Below are 15,433 nucleotides of genomic sequence, written 5' to 3' on the forward strand. Positions count from 1 at the left end.
CTCGAATTCAATTTAATATGATAAGTGATAACTATCAATATAATGATTCATATTAGTATTATGGTTTTTACTGCTTCAGATTTGAAAAAAATTGAAATAAATTCAAGTAAAACAACAATTATTTTTCTGGGTAAAAAGGTCCCGCGCATGTTTACTTGCCAACACTATGCAATACATTGCATGAAAACTCTTGCCTCTGCAGTGGGATTTGAACCGACGACTTTCGGTTTTGGACCACTCAAGCATGCGAAATCGTGGCTTTACCACTACGCTACCGAGCGCGGGACGATCTTCATGAAGTAAAAATCACATATTACAGAAACAGAATTAAAATGCTTTCAAGCTGAATTACGAACTTATAAATATCACATCGGAAAGTGATGATTATACAAATTCAAAACGTAATTTTAGCAACCTTCAATCAGTAAACAATTAATGAAAAAAAATTTTCTGATGAACATTTGCGAAGAAAAAAAAAGAGTGTAGGGTGTGCTGTTCGAAAAATATCTGTTTTTTTTTCAGCTTTAGAAACTAAGGAAACTTGAGATAGGCGATTTTTCTGAAATTTGGATCGATATTGACTCAAATTTGGACAGTAAACGTTTCGTGAAAAATTGGTTCAATTTTTTTTTCAGTGCTTGAAGATGAAATTGAAACGACAATGGGCATTTTTCTTCCCAAATTTTGATCATTTAAAAAAAATATATTTTGTAATTTTATTCTGGTTTTTTAATATAAAATAATAGGTAGGTATACCTACCTATATATACACAAAAGCACAATGTCAAAGAAATTTCATTTATAAAAAATACCATCTATATAGCCTGAACATAAATTTTAGTTCAAAATAACCCCAAATAACAAAAATAGAGCAATCATATGATACTTAAAAGTACAACAACTAAAAAATAACTTCAGGTATGGCTTTAATGTTGGGTATACAAAGTAGATACAAACTTTCACCTTACCCACGTTTTATTTTGAATTTCTTCGGCCATTTTAATATTATTCAGTCACGCCCATCAGTATCATCGATATCATTGATAATTTATATCTCTGTTGGCTTATTCAATTTTTAATTTCTTTCATTCGAACAGAAAGTCGGACTCGGATTCATACATTCATACGAACTGAACACCTGTTGAAAGATTAAGGGATAAAGAACAAGATGGAAAAAGAAACAATTCATTAAAAGAATTAAAATTTCTCAGCAGACGTCAATAATTAAATCTAATTAACCGTCGTCGTCTTAAGATTAGTCGAAGAAAAATCATTTCTACGTGAAAAACGTGACCGATTGAGGTTTACATCCGAATCGAAGATACCTATAAGATGGGTTAGGTATAGGAATGGACGGAATGGTACTTTACGTACAGAGTTGTGGTGGTAGAGTTGCTTCTTATTGTCTTAAAACCCATAAATCAACGTTTTACCATAATGTTTAGAGTATTGTGAATGATTTGACCTCCTGTGAAGCTTTAATACAAATTATATTTCATTCAGTCTTTATTTTCTTTTAGGATTTTTTTCACTATAGCTTCGAAGATTAATTTATAATAACTTACGTCTTAATAATATAAGATTTCTATTCGGAGTTACCTATCTGTTTGACGACGATGGAGATGGATAAATTAAACAGGGTTCGTTTCGATGTAAAAAGAGGAAAGAACAGGAAGACTCGTCGTGTTAGATTCGAATACGTTAAAAATATCAAAAAATTACTACATACAACGCGAGTAATTTAGAATCGATTGGTAAATGATTTAAATTTTACATTGAAAATCATTTAAAAGTACGTTTGGCCGAAGGCGGAAAGCTGGCTCCATTAGCGCAATGGGTTCCATGAGTAATGTGGAGTGAAAAAAAATCAGGGTCGGTAACCGCCACTTATTTATAAAATAATAATAGAAATATTTTTGCGGTATTGCAATTATCAGTTGTTGCATTGTACGCTATTAAAAACCTAGCGTATCTTATACAAAATCTCCATTCGAGTGTGACATCTTGGGGTAAAGATAGCGCGCTTGAACGCGTCTCTGAAAAGGCGTTAGGCCTCGGAAAACATTTCGCGAGAGAGTTTAAAAAATGGAAAACCGCTCGAGTGTGAAATTTACCCTTTACCGAATTACCCTTAGGGACGGATTAACGTCAAATTATGTTTTAAAGTACGAAAAGCCTACTTGTTGTTATTGCTTTCCATACTATGTACGTCACTACTGTGCATATTATATGTATTAAGTCATCCATCAGAAATAACCTCATATATACCTATACGTATATACGGTTTAACCCTTTCGGCTGAATATTGGTATTTTGTCGTACAGTAGATGAGTCTATAGCTATTTCATCGAACGCGCGCCATGTTGTGGGAAAAGTCGTCCTTGTCTCACATCAAACCGTTCGTTGTTTAGGATACCGTCGAACAAGAGTTAAAATCACCACAAATTGCGCAATTTGTTTCACAACACAGAAAAATAAAAAAAGGCCACCTAGAGTTCGACACAGAAGTTCTGTCGTCGTAAACTTTCCGCCAATAATGGCTATCGAAAAAGTGAAATTGAAAGATATGAGGTTTTATTCGAACCCTTAAAACAATATGTTCGCCTATTATTAAGACGAATAGGAGCAATTAGCGAGGGGCAAAACATCTATTAAAACGGCAGAAATGGACAATAAAAGCAATAAGGTGGTTTGAACGCGGCTACCATAATGGTCATTATATTCGACCATGATCATCGCGCATACAAGCCGCAACCGTTACCAACAATCGTTTCCGAACCCTTCGGGGTCATTTATTCGCTCATTTATGCCGGCAAATAACCCTTCTTACGTTATTTCAATTTTATGTCCAATTTGACGACTTTATATTATATTATGGACGGTTGCACGATGACAATACGATGCACCATCGACTTACTACTCGTATACTTATAATGTTGATAAACAATTTCTCTATTGTTGTAGAGCTGTTGCATTCGACCAAGTGGGAATTTGGAAGAATGCGAAATAGTGAACGTCGACTATACTTATGCTTCTATTCGCAGACAGTAGATTTGAAATACTTATCATGCATACCAGAAATTATGCTGCAATGAATTGTGTATGATCAACTTTTGAAACGATTTCAGCAGGTAGATAAGTTGGCTGAAACAAGATTAAAATTGATCAAATTTCGAAACTTCATTGATTTCAGGATTGAATTCGAAACTCAGCAGATTCTAAAATACTATATGCAGTGCTTTCAATGAGCTTCACGATGAAATGATACAATTTCATCATTCATGAGATAGTTAGCAAACAAGATTATATAGCAACTTCGGTAAAATGAATTACTTACGTATCTTCAGAACTTGCGATCATACGTGCAGATGACTTGTGGAATTGAGAATGATTGGAATACATTTTAATTCGATCGAAGTTCAATCTTTCCAAACCAAAATGCAATGGACCGAATTGAAGGTAATACTGCTACAGAAGTGACACGACTCAAGAGAACGCGAAGAAAAGCATGAATCATTGGAATTGTCATAAAACTGAAAAACAAAGGATAAGTATAAACTAAACATTAATTAAACGATTTTACAAAATTTTATAACAATTTAAACAATTATAACATGAAAAACACATGCACACGGAGTAGTCGTATCATAATCATATTTTCGAAGTAAACAAAGCATCACGTGACCGGTGACCATGCCGGTGACCACGTTATTGCATTTTTACTGCTGTACTGTTTGCATACGCTGTCATTGCAAGGGGCTAATTCAGATTCTTTAATTTTTTATCAAATAAAAATAATAAAATGAAAAAAGAAAAAATGATTTAATTCAATAAAATATAATAAATAATAATACTCGATGTAAAAAGAATTGTGTGTGAGTTTCTTTTACCAGGGTTGTACATGTTTAAAACACGTTTAAAACAACTGAAAAAAAACAGAACGATGTTTTAAACAAAAAAGGCCATTTAAAACCGTTTAAAACAGTGTTTTTTTTTGTTTTAAACGTGTTTTTTTTCAACTCCAATTTCCTAAAAAAAACACGTTTTTTTTAATTTCTTGTTGAAAAAAAGTGACATTGAACAAACAGTATTTTTAGAGACAAATTTTGTGTTTTGATTCCAATTTTTCAATATTTCTTGAGCTGTATAGCTATTTTATGACGTCACATCTTAAAAATTGATGTCTGATGAACCCAAAACGAATGTATTTGTGTTTAAAACACATTTTAAACGTGTTTAAAACGTGTTTTAAACACATAGTTTTAAACAAGTAAAAAAACTGTTTTAAAACAAAAAAAACGTTTTAAACAAAAAAAAACGTTTTTTTTGTTTTTTTTTAAAAAAACACGTTTTTGTACAACCCTGAACTTTACTTATACTTGTGAGTTGTGTGGAATGAATTTGGCTGATTTCCCTTATTCCCTTCCGAAATTGAGCTGATTTCAAGAGTGTTCGTGATGAAAAATTGATCGATCCTCATATGTTCCAAGTTGTTTTTGGGATGAATTTCTCAAAGCATCGAAATTTAAATTTTAAAATCAAAATTAATAAAAATGTAATCAAATACGAGTATCTACTATCTATCTGTACCTATCTAAAATCTGAAATTGAAACTTGTCAGTCAGCTGATGGTCCTTTCATTCATGATTGACACCATCGCAGTTTTGAGAGTTGTGCGTGCACAATAAAACACTATAGTAAAATAGGTATTACTGTAATTTTCTAAATTAAAAAAAAAAATACATTTCAAAAATTTTTTGAAACGAGTTGGATAAAATTAGGTACATTAACTTCAGAATTTAGACGAAAGAGGAGCGTTTCATTTATCAATAGATTTCTTCAAAACGCAAAAAAAATTAAATTCATAAATTGAAGATTTACACGTACCTAGGTAATTAAACCGTTTCAAGTCAAGTTCAATTAGGTACTCGATTCAATTCTCGCTCCAATTTAATATCCTTAGAAACATTATGTAAGATCAAACTCTGACAAGTATACATATACCATATATGTACTTACCTATGGTATCTAATTCACCTAATTTTACAAACAATCATTCCGACCTGATCCATCAATCAGTTAACTAATCAATTTACGAATGTAGGTACGCTCAATTAAGTAAGTATCGTTTTTACAAATCATATCACAAAGAATATGCATGAAAACGTTATTAGGTACATAAGTATACCCAAATACCTACCTACCTATGTAAACATATCAACGAATATGAAACACTAATATCAGATTTAGGATTATACAAATAGTTTTCCATCTCGATCGTATACGTAGGTAAGTGTAAGTACCTACTAAGTATACATAAAAACCATGCATCAATGCATGTAATATTCAAATCCATACGAAGTATACTCATTTCGCTACATATATTAATCAGCACATCAAAATGAAACCGTATCAAAAAAGCGCTCATCTCATGTCATCAAATCTCGTTCAACAAACGCTTTAGTGTACAAGAGGCGAGATACGAGTAAACGTTATTTACGCTTCGTACGTGATTAATGACTTGCCATTATAAAGGTCCGTACGTATGTGTAGTAGAACAAATTTAACTCTTGTTACCTGTGTAAAATCTTGTCACTAAGTAGTTGTTATTAATGATAAGTAATTTGTTTATTATAGTCTAATTCATAATCATTTATATACGATTCCTTAAATACATATAACCTAACCTAACCAATACCTACGCTGTGAAAATCACCACGCTACCGACAAAACATAGGTACCTCTACCTACTACGATGGGATGGAAAATCTTTCAGGGTTTCTAATTTCAAGGGTATCGAAGCAACGCGAGGTGACGTAAGGAATTAATCTAGTCGAGGAACCCTTTCGATGAAAACTCGGCGAATCTTTTTAAATTCAAATTGTTCTATACGATACGTTTACCAGCAGGAGTGCGGGAATATGTGTAAAAGGTATGCTTATGGTAAATGGATCGTGAAATAAGCAGCATCTTCGCGAACGCGAGATAACAGATTATTGTATAATAAACTATTAAAAGGTAAAAATCTGTGTGCTTTTCTTCATTGAAAATTCCTATCTACTTTGAAACACTATAAATGCATTTTGGAGGGTAATACGTTCACATCGAAGTTCATTCTAGTATCGTAATTTTACTCCTTCAGAAAATAAGTATTTATTGCCCAGCATGGGTAGGTACCATCTGAGAATATTTTGAAAAAAGAAAACGCAAATTTCGCTGTACTGAGTACTTACGATGAAGCTTATATAGGTACTCACCATCTATATAAACCCAAACATTCGCCGATTGTATTGTGTAGGCCTTCTATTAGCAATCAAATCCAGATACATTTTTCGGTGAAAATAAAATTAATAACTTTCTTCATTTACGCGTTACCTATAGAATGAAAAATATATATCTGACTAATCAAAGATATTACCTGGTATACCTCTACTATGATTTTTATCCATATACCTATAGTATATCTACAGGTAGTTTATACAATCACACGAATCATACCGGTAATAGAATGTCGATTGGAAATTGGAATGTGATTCTTTGAATTTAATTTCCGTACGTATAGAAAAGGAAAAAGAATTAAGAAATTCAATAATGAAAGGTTAACACGACGGTACGGTTGTTTGGTTGTTTTTTTTTAGCGAAAATTATTTCATCGCGCTTACCATTTGTTGTAATTAACGCATTAAAAACTTCTGTTTTAACACCGATGCATTGGATTCGTGACTAGTTTAATTGCGGCCGATCTGTAATTTGAAAAAATTCCGATTTATAAAACTATATCTAATTATTTTATCGCCTAGCGAGTTAAATATCTCAAAATTAAAATTTACCGACATCTAAAATAAGATTTATGGAGCTATATTGAAACAATAAGATTACCAAGTACTATAATTGCACAGGTTCGTATTGTTTTTCGAGTGAAAAACCTTATAACTCGACGGAACGATTCTCTAAAATGGATGAATCGAGCCGCGTTATCATTTTTTTTTTTCGGATGATTCGATCGTAAAAGTATTAAGTATACAGTAGGTATATATCGATAAGCTAATATCCAATACCCATCCATGATCCAATGCGATGATTTTGTATACAACTTTTTTCTTTCATTTACGTAATACCATCGCGAGAATTTAATATGCCCGTGAACGACCTGACATACTTACATTTAAGGTATGTGAAAACAATAAACTCATTGAGCACAATACATTTATCGATTTTCAAATTCATTGTTATTCCGCTCGATAATAAAAATCTCGCATTTTTGGCACGATCTATAGTGCAGTTGGCACTCCATTTCGGCGCATGAATACTCGCCTAAGTATTTATGATTTGATAATAAATATATTAATATTCGCCGTGTAACGTTTAAGAGGCCATCATTGTAAGAATGAGTACTGAATTATTAATACAAAAATCTGATTTGCGTAGAAAAAACTCAGCAATATGGTAATCAACCTAAATACGATGAAGGAGAAAAATTTATTACTCACTCATGTCCACTATGGGTACACGGAGGCCTTGATTTATAATACACCGTCTCTCCATCGTGTCTGCAGGTCTTTCAAAATTCACATCTAATCCGTGATGCAGCTCCCATCATAGAACGAACTTTCTGACTGTGTAACGGCGACACAACAAATCAAAGCGGGGCTGAAATTAAATTCGAATTGTTAGGTAGATTTTAACATCGGCGAGAAAACCGGAAACTGTAAAAGAACAAGTTGAAGAAAATTTCAAATAAAATATTCCACACGTATCTCGACGTTTTCCTTCTCCAGTGTCTGGTGGCGTTAGGTAATCTCAAACTAACGATTGTCCTATGTACAGCGGAAATAAATTTACCTCTCGCTTCTCCGGTCCGGTCATTGCAGGTGGATTGTGACTTATTTATGCTTATAAAGTGTTGACTAATCTTGTTGCGTGATACTTAATGGTGGAATATTTATCGAGTAATTAGGATTGATTTCAAATTCGAAAACTCTAACCTGATGTAGATAAATAAAAAAAGTTAAAGATCAACAACTCGAATCAACTAGGAATACGAAATAGTTGAAAATGATGAGCTACAAACTCAATTCGTATTCCTGACTCTGAGATTTTGAAAAACACTCAGTTCCAAATCAATAATACTTACTAGATTGATTTCATTTTCAGATCATGAAAATTGGAGTTGAACCGGTTTCTTCGAGCAACTTTCACGAAAATTTCCACTTTATTTGAAGTTTTGGTTGAACTTTGTACCTACTTGATTCGTGGTATCGTCGTGCGGTCGTGGTAGATTCTGCCATTCTTCATTTCTTCCATCGACCTTTTATTCTCCAAAAGGTCGATGATTTCTTCAGTAAAAAGATTAAAGAGTATTCTTTTTCTCAAAGTCGTTCACTTCAGACAGGGTATATTCGTTCATTTTTTAATTTTGATCAACATTTTTTTATTTTAATTTAATCAAATTTGAATTAGAATTCAATCTAGTTTCTAAATAATTATTTTGATTACACTGATCATCATGCATCTAATCAAACAGTATGACAATATGCAATGATGCAAAATTTCAAATTGATTGCCCTTACAGAAAAAAAATAGTACTTTCTGAGTAGTAGTTTTTTAACGGAGTAAAAAGTACTACTTTTTAACACTTTCATGGAGAAATATTAGTAGTTTTACGTAAAAACTACTACTTTTGCCTAAAAACTAGTTAAAATTACTACTTCAAAACTACTACTTACGAAGTAGTAATTTGAACTAGTTTTTAGACAAAAGTAGGTAGTAGTTTTTACGTAAAACTACTAATATTTCTTCATGAAGGTGTTAAAAAGTAGTACTTTTTACTCCGTTAAAAAACTACTACTCAGAAAGTACTATTTTTTTCCGCGAGGGTGAGCATTGACTGAGACACTGAGTACTTCTTTTTAGTTTTTACTGACATTAGATCTGCAGTTCTGCATAATTTTATTTAATGACTAGGAACAATAAATTATTCATCATTTTAAAATTTCAATCAACAATTACTTGAAGTGACATTGTCATTTTTAAAGGATCTTTTGAAAATTTAAGATCACAATGATCCCACCAATAACTTTTTACTAGGTGCTTGCTGCTCAGCCTAACTTAAAAATTTGATCAGATCTCTTCATTCCATCAATCACCCATTCACCCTTCGTCACCTTATGATTTTCAGCTAGGCATAAAAAATAATACATTATGCAATGATGTGCATTCGCAAACGCAACCAACATTATAACGATGTGGTATAGTATATTCATTCATGAAGTCGATGACTTTAAAAATGATACTTCACGTTTCCATTCACCTATTCGCCATTTAGATGCGTGGACCATTACCGAGGAAAATGTATAAAACAAAAGGAACTTTGTAGTATCTAAAACAGTCACTACATAATAAGAAATAAAACAAAACAAAAATAAACCAAGAAAAACATGTTTGAAAAGATATCAAAGAAATAAAGACCGACGAAATGGTATTATTTACCGGTGACTGTCTGACTGAAGTGTGTCCGTCGTTTGTTTTGATTTATGAATTCCGGTTTAAAAAGAAGATTTTGTGTTTTTTTCCTTCATTTTAACCGACCAAGTTGTATCAAACGAGCCAGTTATCGCACGATATAACAGGTAGATATTTTTCAGCTTTACGCCGCTCGCTCAATTATAAACAGTATGTATGGTTAAAACAACGAGTATGAGGTAAACGTTGGTGTACCTAACCTATGTAACTATAGGTAAGTACATGTATGTATTCAATACATTTTTTTTTGTATTCCATAACAAATGTAAAATTATATTCAAAATATGCCTATCATTTAACACTGCATCTAGATTAGGCCTACTCGCGAATTGAACTGCTGGAAAAAAATGATAAAACTTTCAGCGAAATAATTACTCGATAGGTAGGTACCAGAAAATACCTAATAAGCGCTAGCCCGCCAGAATTTCTTATTCCTCTCATACACAAGGTCTTTTCGTCATAGAAAATCGGTAAAAATGACCATTTGATACTTTGAACGACCTTGTTTCAAATTTCGATTCACAAAATTTCCCTCGCTTGAATTTCAATTTTATTACAATCAAATTCCATCGCCTGTTCGAGATCTGAAAACTAAAGAGTTCAGATAAAATTAGAGATTCCTAAATTGAATTTCCAGAAATTCAATCGTTAATTTCACAAGGTTCTTTCCATTTCATTAGCCATTATTCAATACCCAGCAGAGAATTTGCCTCTTGGAACCATCATGTTAAAACCTTGTTTTACAATGTTTTTTCTTTGATGAATGTACCCTTCAATGCGAAGATAGGCATCTCTTTCGACATCTTTTCTTCTGCTACTTTTTTGTATTTAAAGAAGGGGTAAAGAAATTAGTTACACTCGCACCGCATAAAATATTTTTTTAAAACTCAAAAATATCTGAAAATATACAACCATTTAACCTTCAGTTCGAAAATTGACATTTCGAGCAACAATATGCTGAACATAATTATTAGCAAATTCCAGGGCTCGAACTCAATTTTTACCAGGAAAAAGTAATTTAAGTAAGATAACCAAAATGGCTAGAAAAAAACCAAAATGTAACCAAAAAAGTGACCGAAAAAATACCCTCCCCTTTGACAATTTTTTGCAAAAAAGCGAAACTTTTGGACAATTTTTGAAAAAACTTTTTCGAATGTTTTTTTTTGCAAAAAATGGCAATTTCTAGCAATTTTGCTAAAAAACGATTTTTTTTACAATTTTGGCAAAAAACAAGACATTCACAACTTTGACAAAAAACAGGATGTTCGAACTATTTTTGGAAAAAAGTAAGACTTTTTGAAATTTTTTGAGAAAAACCACAATTTTTCAATTTAGCTAAAAAAAAAGAATTTTTATCAACTTTCGGAAAAACGAAAATTTTTGTCATTTTTTGGCAAAAAACAAAATTGAAAAAAAGTGACCTCAGCAACAAAAAAGGTTGAAATTGAAAATGTTGGCAAAAGTTATTTCTACTAACTTTAGTAACTTGAATAGGTACTTAAAAAGTAGCCGAAGAAGAACCCTGAAATTCTTCTCTTGAAGACGAGAAAAACAAATTGTTTAACCCATCATATTCCACTCCGTCCATTATGGGCAAAACCGTACAGGGAGATGAGAACGGGCAAAATTTCCCGGCTGCTAAATTTCATATACTGTAAAAGTAAAATAAACTTTCACAAATTATTGAAAAAAATCTGCTTCCAAGCTTGTATTATAATTCGATCATTTTTTCACAAACAACTTCGTTAACCAAAGGAGAGACGGGAGGCCGGTTATTCTGGCCCTCTTCGACTCTCAATGTCTCGATAACTTTGCCTTCATGAAAATAACGAACAACAACCGAGTAAAATCTCGTTTATAATGGTCGTAAAAAGCTACAGAAAAAACGTAGACATTCGTACACAAAATTTCCAATGCTTTTTTTACAGCCATTGTAAACGGGACTTGATAAAAAAAAACAACGTAAAACTACAGGTGATCAACACATTTATTCGAATTCTTTACAAAAGAAAAAAAAATTACCAGGAAAAAAGCATCTGCGAAGAAATTTCTTCAACCACCAACTAATTCGAAAATGTACAGCATCAGCAAGATTTCGTTGTATGAATTAAGTTTTAAAATAAAAAAAATAAAAAAAAAGTTACTCTTACCAAAAACAAAAAAAAAGAGTAAAATTCATTAAAAATAACGTTTCAGTTTTTTCGTTATTTCATTAAAAGGAACTAAAATGAGAAAAAAAGGTTTTTAAAACATCGTGAATATGAACACGTTTTCGTTAACTTACGCAAATAATGCTTTAACATATTAAAATTAATAAACGTTATAAATTATTAAAATTAGTAATAAAATTAACATGCATTATATTACTTTATTATGTAATCGATTTAATGCATTTACAAGTACATAAATACATCATTTTTCCAACGGGAAAAAACCGTTACATCTTCGAGATAATAAAAATACAGATAAAAAAACTTATCAAAATCTATCATTTTTGGTACAATTAAATTTATTTCAATTAAAAATTCTTTGGTGACCATTTCAAACGATCGTATTAAAAAATTTCATAATGAACCGGTAACTGGGATACCCGACAATTTTCAGTATTCATTTAAATCTGAAGCGATAGCGTTTAATGAATAAAAAAAAATCAACTTATTCGAAAGGTGTTATTTTTATGTTAACTCGAATGTTTCAAAAATTTCCAAATGCTTCAACATTTTCTCAATTCAGCTTTACAATTTCATTACAAAATTCACACATCAAATTACAAAATGTACAATACAGTTGCGAGACATTTAAAATGTGAAAATATTGCCGAGATCGGTAAAATTAAAAAAACCTGATTAAAAGGAAGACAACGTATACGTAATACGAGAAAAAACATGTTTTGTACTTACATAATAATAAAACGTTTCAAAAAAAAAGAAAAATATATAGAAATCTAAAAAAATACCAAAACAAAAAAAGTAGTATCAAAAGTTGCAAATTTAAATTTTTTGGTAACTACAACAAAACTAGTACGATATAAAAAAAAGACTTCGGTTAAAAAAAAATTGTTAAAAATTCATCAATTTACCAAACTACGAGTAGTCTTATCACTTCTGATCCTACGTATATACACACACACACACACGTGAGAAATCAATTTAAAATTACAACAAAATAAAAATCTTCTAAAAAATTACTATATAAAATTCTATCGTGGAAATTTCATCGTGTAAAAATTAACAAATCAAAATATCAACGAGACTTTTAAACCAAAACTATCAAAATCTTTACGTTACAATCTCACGATGCAATTTCTCGTATAGAATTTTATCACAAAAAACAACTGATTAATTTTAATAACGACACACGTACAAGAGAAGGAATGTATATCAATGCTTGGCAGTGATTTCATTGGCGCGTTTTACAGAGGAAAATTACATAATCGCGAAAATAAGCAAGCATTGGGACAATACAAAAGAAAAAAAAGAACACAGACAAGAAAACAATACGAAGGAAAAATATACTCTATAAAGTAAACCTAGCAATATAACATTATTCGACATTTTGTACTAACGCAGGAAAAAAGTTATATCAAATCAGACTTGAAAAAAAATTTTCGATTGTCATACTAGAACAACAGATGGGTCCTTTGACGTCATCTTCAGCTAAATTGCAACAAAATAAGGTCACTAATCTTTTAGGTAGGTGGGGGTCCTGAAATATACCTGAGTTGCGGCGATAATGATAAGTTAAGGTTATTAATAGCGTCACAACAATTAGGTTCCAATAAACAAGCTACGCATATTAACACCACGATCGCCACGTGAAATGGCAAAGCTGCACGAAGCACTCTCCAAAATCGCGACCTGCTTTTATCCGGATCTGATTCCGGATCGCCGGATTTCGCTTTTTTCGTACATTTTGATTCTCTGCAACAAACAACAGACAAACGAGAGCAAATTAAACCATTGGTTCGATTCTGGATAAAAATACAAGTTTTAATAAAACTACATAGAAAGTGAAATCAATCTTACAACACAACTGCAGCATCTTCTACATCGAGAACACTCTTTACGAAGAAAAATACTAAAAACAAGGGTGTAAAAATCACACTTCCCCTTGAAAAATCGAAAATATCGAAACTCTCACCTTCTTTAGTTCGTTTTTACAAACCTCTACGATATGTAATTTGCAAAAAAAAGAGCGAGAATTTTCCGCCACGGGTGTCTCAAAAAGGTACACGTACGTATTTGCAACAAGAAAAATCTGTCTCCCGCTGTTGTTATTACCTAATTTGAATAAATATCCGAGTACATGGGGATCAAATTGACAAATTGGTCTGCTTTATTAGTTATCGCGAGTACGACTACGATGCCTTTTATTCAATATTATACAATGGGGGTTTGACTATCGTATTCATCTTTTCTTTCGCACATCACATTACGTATACGAGTACGTATAGTAATATGGATTATACCGACCCATCTATAGCTACCTACTCGTACAAATGCACCAGCAGGTATACCATAATACATTCTTACAAGACAATCAATCTATCTATCAATACACCCAGCTAGCGTTTCCTTTACCAACACCTTGGCACAGGTGAAGCAAGGTAAGGAGGGTAGCGAAATCTTGGCTAGAAAAACACGATCGTTTAAAATCCCGCCGCGTATTCCGACTAAACAATTTAATAGCATTTTAAAACCCTTCGCGCCGCATAAACTTTCACAGTTTAAAAGAAAAGCAAAACTTTCGTAACGAGAGAATTAAACGACGCTTAACCTGCAAAGAAATAACGTCCTGTTGTACACGCTCTTCGCCTCATAGCGTTCAACACGAGAGATTTTTTACCGCCACCATCGAGAGTCCTAGCTCTGGATACGGCGGAGTAGGAGAGGACTTCGGTCAATGAGATAATTCCTATGCATCTCGTACTCCGTAGCTTCTCATTACCGAATACTTAAAACTTGACAATAATGATTGCAATAATAGATCCCTCAGCGTTTGATATCTGGCATTTTAATTGCGACGAGAGAAATTTCTACTCGAGTAGGTACTTGCGGCCCACCCTATTTGCTTCTTTTTTCCTCTCTTTGTTTTTTACTCGTACTTGCATTACGTTTAGTTCATGTTTTACAAACCCTTGCCCTTGTCTTTTGCAACATCAACCAGCACGATGCTCTCTTCTTTATTTTTACGAGTTGAAACCGACAACATGTTCGTTCGGTTTACGTAAATTGCACCCTTTCAAACGCCGGTGATCTTCTACTACTATTACCTCATTCGCGTATAAATAAAATTAAGAACATAAACAAAAACGTACTTGCGAAAGCTTTCCACCGATGGTTTATCCATCTTCGAGATACTGCTGGTGTTTTGTTTCTTATCGAAATCGGCGGTTTTTATTAAAGTTCGGCAGGTCTGTTGCAATTCGCGTATTTCTTTCTCAGCTTCGTCAATTTTCTGAAAAAAATTGCATCATTTGAAGTTAATAGGTAAGTAGTTCCAGATGCTTCAAAGTCAAGTATCAAGTAAAAATCGTTTTACGCAAAAAAAAAAAAAGACTGCAATATTTTCAAGAAACAACAGTTTGAAAAAACGGTTCCGCTTGAATTACTCGTATATAATGGGTTTCTTCCACCCACAATGTAAGAAGGAGGTACGTATCTCAATATTTCTACACAGCACCAATTTTGCAATTTTTCGTCTCGAAGCCTAACATTGGGAATTTGGAGCTCTATGAAGTGTACAAGTTGGAGTAAATCTGTTCACCCAGTTCTGCTGAGTGTTAAAAAGAGACTCAAAATCACTCTTCAAAAATTCTGAAAGATCAAATTGAACTTCCACAACAGATTGGCGAAGAATTAACAGCTTGACTGATCTTAATGAAAATGCGACGAAAAATAAAACTAACAAA

The 15,433-nt window shown here is 32.4% G+C and overlaps 1 protein-coding gene across 1 annotated transcript in view; it reads right to left on the bottom strand.

Moving 5' to 3' along the window:
• Window positions 1–11,491: 11,491 nt before the first annotated feature.
• Window positions 11,492–15,433, bottom strand: part of klar (klarsicht) — a 159,782-nt gene continuing 155,840 nt past the window's right edge. The window contains exons 23-24 of the mRNA XM_065346264.1: window positions 14,840–14,979; window positions 11,492–13,442 (exon numbers count right to left, since the gene is read on the bottom strand). Of these exons, the coding sequence (XP_065202336.1) occupies window positions 13,211–13,442; window positions 14,840–14,979 (372 nt within the window). The 3' untranslated portion in view covers window positions 11,492–13,210. The remainder of the gene's footprint in view (window positions 13,443–14,839; window positions 14,980–15,433) is intronic.

This window comes from Planococcus citri, chromosome 1, assembly GCF_950023065.1.
Source record: "Planococcus citri chromosome 1, ihPlaCitr1.1, whole genome shotgun sequence".
Lineage (NCBI taxonomy): Eukaryota > Metazoa > Arthropoda > Insecta > Hemiptera > Pseudococcidae > Planococcus > Planococcus citri.